Here is a 10,000-nt window from a genome sequence, read left to right as displayed (position 1 = left end):
ATTTACACATAGCCGGGTATTTAGAGAAACGAATATTTCTCCCCCTCCGTTTTCAATAATAACATCGTGCACACAACCCGCATAAATACGCCGTCGAGCGCCTTTATAACTATGCTAAACCTATGGGCGGCAGTGTAGGGAGAAGGATAAAGCCATGCAAGCCAATCAGAATCCTCAGAATCGACAAGACAGAACCTAAAACCCCGTTTCTCCCAGTTGACACGACAACATATAACCGGCGTTTTCAGAAATCTCCACTTTGGCCGGAGTTTTTAGAAATAATCGTTTTCTGGGATAAAAACGGCGTTTTCGTGTAAATGACAGGCCAAAACGCAGATAAATATCTGCATTTTCCCATCGTGTAAACGGGGCCTCAGTCAGTCACACACACACTCACTCAGTCAGTCAGTCACACACACACTCACTCAGTCAGTCACTCACTCACTCACTCACTCACTCACTCACTCACTCAGTCACTCACTCACTCACTCACTCACTCACTCACTCACTCACTCACTCACTCACTCACTCACTCACTCACTCACCATAGAGAATTATATATTTAATAAAACTTACAGCAGCAAAACCAGCCCATTTCATTCTTATGTTCAGCGAGTGGATGGAAAATGGTCATATACCGTTACATTATGAAGCATAAATATGCATACAATTATATAATTAACATAATATGATATAATAATATATGATATAAAGAAATATTTGTGTTCAGTGGTATTATTAAATCTGCAAAAAAAAAATCTGTTTTCCCCTTTTAGGCGGATGCAGCATTGAGAGTGTCCGGCCAAGAGCGTTTGGCTCCAGATCGGCCTTTACCCGGCCAGGAGAAGACCTCCCTCTCTCTCCCTCCATACCTGGGTCCAGCTCACCCGTTCAGCATGACCCCCAGCGCCCTCATTCAAGACCCTCGTCTTCAGACTCAGTCAGTTCCTCACGCATTCTCACACACCTGCTCATCTTACAGAGTATAGTCTTTTTTCCTCATTTGTTGTTCTCTCTCTCTCTCAGCCTGTCCAGGCCGGTTCCTAACATGCTGCTAGCAGGAGCTCCGCAGGAGGAGTATCTCCGCGATGGCTTCCGCCCGTACGCCTCCGCTGAAGAGTTGCGCATGCCTTTGCTCCCTCTAGGGCTCGGCTCAGGAACCGCAGCCGACACTCTCGCGTACTTTCACTCAGGATATCTGCCCCATCCCTCGCTTGCTTCATACAGGTACCTGGTGCAGTTTTGGTGGTTCTTATGAATATATAGTACCTTCCTGTATTAGACCTTCGAAAAAAAACATGTTGAGCAAGTTTTTTTATTTGGTCTTAAAGGGATAGTGCAATTCTCTCACCATTTACTCGCCCTCATGTCGTTCCAAACCCGTAAGACTTTCGTTCATCTTCGAAACACACGTTACAATATTTTTTATGAAATCTGAGAGATTTGAAAGTCTATTCACGCAAAACTCGGACACTTCAAAATGTTCATATAGAGATCGTAAAATAAATCGAACGGTTTTTATGACTAAGTGATTTAATTCAGGCTTTTATTCACGTATAAACATTAAACAGAACTTCTAGACTTTCAATGAAGGCATTTAATTTGTGTTTCCAAAGATCAACTAAAGTCTGGTTCGGAACGACATGAAGGGTGAGGAAATGATGACAGAATTTTAATTTTGGTGAACTATCCCTTTAAGCCCAAAGTATACTTCAGTTTTGATGCAAATGCATGTGCAAATGCAAAAAATTGCAAATGCAATTTATGTTACGTCCACTGTAAAACCAAATTAGCCTATACTGTACTTTGGGCTTTAGTAGTATTGGTTGGGTCATCATGGGCCTGAATGTCACCTCGTACAGGCAACCAGTTTATGCTGATTAATAACCAATATTACTCTATTTTCACACAAAGAAATGTTTACACAAAGAAATGCACCTCAAAAGCATACAGTATTTGGCTGCTGACAGTTTGCCAAGGTCAATCCCAGAGTAAAAATCTGTATCTTGAATGCAATAGAAGTCACTGTGGATAAAAGTGTCTGTAAATGTTTATCTCAATAACTATATTTGTATTTGTCCTCTGATCTGGGAGCTGCTTATATTACACCACAATTTCCACATTGCTGATAGTTATTGATAGATGATTCACATGTTTGGTTACCAGCGTTGTTGTTGCTGATGCTGAATGGTGAAATATATTGTGGATATGAGGTCTGTTCTTTTTGTATGTTCTATTGTTCAGTCCTTTACCAAAAAATACTTTAAAAACAGAGTATTTCCCTATCGTAAAGTGTTGTTTCTGTTGCGTTAATACTATAATAAACATTTATTTACATTGTATTCTAATTTAAACATCAATATAAAGTTATCCAATTATATTTAATACATAGTTTATTAAATATAATAAATATATTATATTCATTATATATTTATACCAGTTTTATTATGTATTATTTTTGATTAAATTATGATTAATTTTATCGTAAAAATTAAGTATTTAATTAGTTTTAACATATACTTAATATTATACTTAATTATACTAATATATTTATACTGTATAATATATACTTTTTAACCCTCTCACTAAACCTAAGAATGAAATAGTCTATTTAGCTAGTTGATATACTTTTTATTAGATAAAATAAAATTAATATTTTTATTCTATATTATAATTTTTTTTTAATTTATTGAATTATGTGATGTATTTTAATAATTGTATTTAATTTTGTATAATAATTTAATGAAATTAATTGCATATAATTATTCAATTTTTAATTAGTTACCATAATTTTATGCATATATTTATACTACATAATTTTATGCATATATTTATACTACATAATATATATATGACCATTTTCCACCAATTAAATAGGCTGTTTTTGCTTTTGCAACTTTTATTAAATATAGGTAAAATATATATTATTATTATTCAATTATGTGATTATTTAAATGAATTGCATATGGTTATTAAATATTTATAAATAATAAATAATACACATATATTTATACCGCTATATATATATATATATATATATATATATATATATTATATATATATAATATTTTCACTCTCTCACTGAACCCACTGAACCTATGTAGATGATTTTGGTGTAAATCTGAATGCTAAATACTAAATAGACATTGATATGTAAAAGTAGGCAATGACTTGATAATGTTCTCATGGTTCTGACGTCCCTACATTACGGTTTATGAGCGAGTTAATTTTCTCAGTTTCATTTCAATATGATCTGGATGGATTGGACTTTGTTTGTCTGCATAGAGCAACAACTATCCTGCTCTTTCATATATTTTCCACACGCACACATTCCCGGTTTGATCCTCTTTTGTCATCCGTTATAAATAACCCCCTCAGCACGTCTCTGTGCGGGACCGAGCGGAGGTGAGAGCGCAGTGACAGGAATAGTCAGTGATGTTGATGTGGGAGGGAGAGAGAACAGAGGTTAATGAAGAAGTGAGTTATTAATAGAGGATCTCTGTGTGTCTGATCAGGATGGAGGACTTCTACAGTCTGTCAGCCCTGCGCTCGCATTACTACACGCTGCCAGAGGGGGGAGCCCTGCCGAGCCTACACCCGTCTGCGGTTCACCTGCCCATGCAGAGCGTCTTTTACCCTCCTGACATCACACACCAGTCGCTGTCAGCGCTACACTCGGAGAGGTACACACACACACACACACACACACACACACACACACACACACACACACACACACACACACACACACACACACACACACACACACACACACACACACACACACACACACACTCACACACACACACACACACACACACTCACACACACACACTCACACACACACACACACACACACACACACACACACTCACACACACACACTCACACACACACAAGCTTTCATTTCTATCCTTGTGAGGACATTCCATAGGCGTAATGGTTTTTATACTGTACAAACTGTATATTCTATCCCCTTACACTGACCCTATCCCTAAACCTACCCATCACAGGAGACATTCTGCATTTTTACATTTTCAAAAATATATAATTTAGTATGTTTATTAACCCATTCCCCTCATGGGGACCGCTGGCTGGTCCCCACAATGGAGGTGATCTCAGGTTTTACTATCCTTGTGGGGACATTATGGTTCCCACAATGTAATGTATACCAAGTACACACACACACACACACACACACACACACACACACACACTCACACACACACACACACACACACACACACAAGGGGGTTTTGCTATCCTTGTGAGGACATTCCATAGGCGTAATGGTAAAAATGGGAATTTATACTGTACAAACTGTATATTCTATCCCCTTACACTGCCCCTATCCCTAAACCTACCCATCACAGGAGACATTCTGCATTTTTACATTTTCGAAAAAATATAATTTAGTATGTTTATTAACCCGTTCCCCTCATGGGGACCGCTGGCTGGTCCCCACAATGGAGGTGATCTCAGGTTTTACTATCCTTGTGGGGACATTTGGTTCCCACAATGTAATATAAACAAAAGCACACACACACACACACACACACACACACACACACACACAGTCACTCACACACACACAGACACACACACACACACACAGGGGCGTAATTTGTGGGGGGGTTAGGGGGGAGATAACCCCCCCAATATTTAAATCTATGCATTACAACCCCCCCACAACCCCCCCAAAATTTATACCATGATCACATGAAAACCCCCCCAATGTTCAAACCAAATCTACACCCTTGCACACACACAATAATGAATGTCCAAGATGGAATTAATAATTAAAGTGGTTGCAAGGCAATTGACCGTTCGCAAAACCCCGCCCTCTAACGGTTCTCGTCCAATCCTAGCTCAGCAACTGTAACTAAGGAGAAGGACCTCCGTCAAACATTCCGATTTCAGCAAGATAGTGCAACGATGCGCCTATGGCAGTGAGGTCTGCACGGGCTTAAAACTTGCTGTATTTTATGATTGCTTGCAACTATAATAAAAAAAATAGGCTACATGTACAAACACTGTTTCACTACGGCACTGCGGCCCCCTCATCAGTCAGCAAACAAGAGAAAAAAAAGAGAAAGAGCACGGACTTACTAATTAGGACACAACTTTGATGTGGTTGAACAGGAACACAGTCACAAATTCCTCTGGAACTCAAACATTAAACTTCAAAACAAAGTTCGCGCAGTTGCACAACTATTTACACAAATATATCCTTCTCAGTAGGCTGAGTTATGAATGAAGAGAACCGCATCGAGAGTTGATGGTTTCAGCGCGTCCTCTGATTGCAGTGTTGTGACTGAAATAGCGCGCGCGGCGGCGGGAGCACATGCGCAAAACAGTTTTGTAAAATGATATATGATCAAATAAAAATGATTGATATATAATTTTACAAAACTGTTTAGTGCATGTGCTCCCGTGCGCTATTCTGTCTATACTTTCTGTCGTGCCCTGGAGGATATGTCTGCTGCATTACTCCAAAACAAATCACTTAATGTATGGATCTCAACCCAGCCATGTGTCTGGTTCTCAATTGTTTGACGGGCGTAGTAACAATAACTAAGGGGCGTGGCTTTTGCGAACGGTCAATTGGAGTTGTATTCAAATTCCTTTTGATTTTTTTGATGTAATATTAAAAACAATTAAATATTACATTTTACATTTTACATATCAATACATTACCTCAAATGTGTGTGTATATATGTATGTATATATATATAAATCTAGCTATATATGCTGTATTATATACAGTATGCAAATCAGGTGAATGCACTCCCATTGGCAGTTGCCATGTCACAGGAATGCTCATTTGCATACCGTTAAACTCTTTCGCAGGTGTTTGTGTGTAAACACGATCTTTCCGTCATCAGCATTCTCCCATACATCACACACACATGTCACCTTGACACACACAAACACGCTCTCGCCATCTTCTCCAAACATCATCAACACTCTCCTGTGTTCCTGCGGACTCTATTCTTCTTGTTCCTGTTGAGAGTGTTGCATCTCACACCATTTGTGTGTGTGTGTGTGTGTGTGTGTGTGTGTGTTTCGACCCTCCGCAGGCTGCAGATGGAAGAGGAACTTCGCCAGCAGGAGAGGGAAAGAGAACGAGAGAAAGAGAGAGCGCGTGAAATCGAACGAGAAAGGCATTGGGAACAGGAGGTGCGGAGAGAGAAGGACAGAGAACGCGAGAAGGAAAGAGAGGTGGAGATTAAGAAAGAGCGAGGGAGAGAGATCCAGGCGGTCAAGGCCATGGAGAAACGCCACCTGAGCCACGAGCCGCTGGCGAACCAACACTTGATCTCTCACTCGCTGTCTCATCCGTACGCACACCGGCAGCACATGAAGGAAAGAGCCAAGCTGGAGGAAAGACTCGCTGCTAACAGAACGGGTATGATGGGGGAAAACAGCCCTGATTCTCAACACACTATTAACAAAGCGTTTAAATGGCGTTTGAACATAAATGTGTGACGGCAGTGTGTACACACCCACCCTATAATGGTAAAAATCCACACACTCCTTTTTTAAATCCCCATAAATCAGAATAAGCCGTTTGCAGTTTCACAAATGCTTAGGCCCCGCCCACAACTGCTGACTGACTCCGCCCTATTAGCATAAACCCCGCCTTGAACGGGCTGTACACAGTCCGCCATGTTTATCCACTCGCCAGAGCGTTTAACAGCAGCAAAAGCTACTAAACTTTTCTCAGTCAAGAGGAGTGAGTGATTTTCTGTTTTTATATATAGCAGTAGCTACTGTATATTACGCTGCTTTCACTTTAATACACAGATCTAATAAACACATGGGATTTCTTTCCCTGCTGTTTACATTCACAGACATAACCGACTGTGTTTATGTGGACGTTGTGTGTTTTTGACATAACCTTGTGTGTATTTGACAGTATTAACTTAGTTTAAACTATTAACTTAGTTTATTTGACTTAGTTTAATAGTGAAACCATATATGAGAAGTTTTAGACTGATATTCATGCAGATAATACACTTTTTCACGATGATGAACTGCAATGTCACGTGAGCGTGACCATGATAGAGATGATAATCAAAACCAAACCGATGTTGTCGTTTTTTGCAGAGTATCTGAGGCTCCGCCCTCTTCTGGAAAGCAGCAGCCAGGGTCCGAAATTAACACCCGCCAAGCGCCAAATGCGGGTAGATTTTCCATTTGGCGAGTAAATCTCAAAAGGCTATCCGCCACACTGGCGGGTGAATGTTCATACCAAAATAGTAATGTAATAAAATGTTTTTAATAAAATGTTTGTCCCGCCATAGTCTTATCTGATCGGTGAGTAGCCGAATGTAGACGAACTGCTGCGCGTGTGACAGGGCGCATGTTTAACTGAAGAACGAGCAGAGAGAGAGAGAGAGCCCCGGTCGCGCGCGCGCGCGCGCGCGCTCTCTCTCTCTCAGTGGAGACAGGCGAAAGGCTTCACCGTCTCCTAAGCGCTGTCTTCAGCATCCGAAATTAACACCCGCCAAGCGCCAAATGCTGGTAGATTTTCCGTTTAGCGAATAAATAATAAAATAAAATGTTCGGACACTCGGGAAGTCGTGAGATATTGCACACGTTACGAGTCAGTTAAACTGATATTCGCTTCAAAGCAGCTGGTACACGGCACGACTGTCCGTGAGCTTTCGCGCTAAACACAAGAGACCGGAGTTTTCAATGTTGCAGGCAATAGCTTCAGATAGAAAATGACAGAAATATGTGTGAACAGTAATGGACAGATTATGAACAACTAAATGAACAGTAGCCATTCCTTTCAACATAAAAACGTAAAAAATTATTATAGCCTACATTTCAAATTTTGCTCTGGACAATTTTTTATGTTTGTATTCAACATAATACCTTATTATCTCAATTAAATGTACTGAAATTAATGTATATGTGACACAAAAAGGCTGTTTATTATTTTGGCCGGTAAAAAATATGCTTGGCTGGTGGATTTTTTCATCTACCAGTCCCCGTGGCAGGTGAGCCAAAAAGTTAATTTCGGACCCTGGCAGCAGCTCATTTGTATTTTAAGAAACATGAACGAAAACAGCATGTTTTCAAGCTTGAATGTTTAAAAAAATGTTTACACACAGTTGCGGCTCCTCTCTTCCCAGTCTGTCAGTAACGCTCTGTTTAGTTCCTGTCTCTATGAAGCCCCGCCTTCTGAAAAGCACAGTGTGCTCTGATTGGTTGGATGGACCAGTGTGTTGTGATTGGTCAACGGCTTCGAGTGTGTTTGGGAAATGTCACGCCACTGACCATAACTGCGAGTTTCAACACACTAATAACTAACTAACTCAATTAGGGCTCGTCCCTTTTTTTTTTTTTGCGTATGCCTTGGGCGGGAATTATTTAAATGAAGATCCCAGTGTTCGATCCCAGAAGAAAACTCAAGACTACAATGGAGGCGTTTCAGGGAGTTCAGAAACGGTGCGCGCTGATATAGAGAATAACTTGGAGTAAATTTGTGCTTTGCAACTTTGCAGATTATTTTCATGCTCAAACAGAAACATTACACACCAAAGACAATATGGAAAAGCATAATATGTCCTCTTTAAAGGGTCGTTCACCCACAAAAGTACGTTTTGTCATCATTTGTCATGACTTTCTTTTGTAAAACACATTTTGAAGAATATTTCGGCTGTTTTTATCAATACAATGAAAGACAATCAAGCTCCAAAAAGGACATAAAAGCGTCATAAAAGTAGTTTTCACGACCTGTGCACTAAATTCCCAGTCATGAATTTATATGAGGAACAGATTCAAATATAAGTCATTCACAAAATATGAATATGACCCGTGATGAAGAAGAAATAATGGTATGATGCAAAAGGTAATCAGTAATATAGTCTGATGAATCTGGATAGGTCTATGTTCAATGCCTTGAACTGTTAAACATGCTTTGGCGAAAATATCTCATGGAAGTCAGAAGGTTTTATGATTGCTCTCCATAATTGTATAATAGTAAACGAATGAGAGCATTCATGTGAATCCCATGATCAGTGATGAAAACACCCTCATGCTCACACACAGCTAAAACACTTCAAATGGTTTCAGGATCCATCGAGAGGGTCTCTTTCCAAAGCCTTCATCTCTCAAACACCCGGAGAACTTCTCTTCTGCGTGCAAATGTGCTCCGTGTCTCAGCACTCGGTTCAGAGCTGTGTTTGAAGCGTTTGAGGATCGTCTCTGAACAGTGTTCGCATTGTTCACTGCAAAAAATCTTTAATTGAAAAAATATATATAAAAAAATACATGAAATTTTTTAGAAATGTTGCCTTTGGAAGCTAAGTAAAAAAAAACTATTTTAAGTTGAGTACTAACATAACTAAAAAAGACATACAAATAAATTTAAGCTAGAACTATTTAAAAAAGAAAGAAAAATGTATAAAAATTAAAATTTTGTTACGACTTTGGCTATTGACTTTTTTTATTAGAATAAGTTGTTACTGTAGTTGTCTTAAAAACTTATTGAAATAAATGAGCACAAGTATATTCACAAAATGAACTACAATTATTATTATTTTTTTTTCAGTTTTAATTATAGTAATTTTAGTACTTTAATTTAAGCTTGTTTATTTCCAATTTTCCAATTTACAACTTATTTTATTATTAATATTTCTGTTTAGCGTTAAGTTATTTTTATTGCAGTTTATGTTTTAGTAAAGAATTTCTTTTTTTAAAGAAACTAAAAAGTGAAAACTTAAAAAATGGAAATTAGAAATGTTGTCTTGGCAGCTGAAATAAGTTTAAGTTGAGGCACTAAAATTCCTACAAACTAAAACTGAAATAAAAATAAATTTATGCTAAATAGAAATATTTAAAAACTAATACAAATTAAAAAGTTGACAACTCTTAAAAATAAAATAAGTTGTTAGTTGCCTTGACAACTAACTAAATTAAATAAGCTTAAGTTGAAGTACTAAAATGAATTTATTTTAATTTCAGTTTTAGTAATTATAGCACTTCA

At 38.4% G+C, this 10,000-nt stretch overlaps 1 protein-coding gene across 3 annotated transcripts in view; it reads left to right on the top strand.

Annotated features, from left to right (window-relative positions):
* The window catches only part of gse1a (Gse1 coiled-coil protein a), a 188,507-nt gene that overhangs the window by 169,150 nt on the left and 9,357 nt on the right, over window positions 1-10,000 (top strand). For all 3 annotated transcript variants that reach the window (XM_079603591.1, XM_079603592.1, XM_079603593.1), the window contains exons 4-7: window positions 777-940; window positions 1,027-1,227; window positions 3,516-3,683; window positions 6,081-6,409. In XM_079603591.1, the coding sequence (XP_079459717.1) occupies window positions 777-940; window positions 1,027-1,227; window positions 3,516-3,683; window positions 6,081-6,409 (862 nt within the window). The remainder of the gene's footprint in view (window positions 1-776; window positions 941-1,026; window positions 1,228-3,515; window positions 3,684-6,080; window positions 6,410-10,000) is intronic.

The sequence above is a fragment of the Phoxinus phoxinus genome, assembly GCF_949152265.1.
Source record: "Phoxinus phoxinus genome assembly, chromosome: 25".
In the NCBI taxonomy this organism is placed as follows: Eukaryota; Metazoa; Chordata; class Actinopteri; order Cypriniformes; family Leuciscidae; genus Phoxinus; species Phoxinus phoxinus.
The sequence above is the reverse complement of the archived record's forward strand: the minus strand, read 5'-3'. Positions and strand labels throughout refer to the sequence as shown.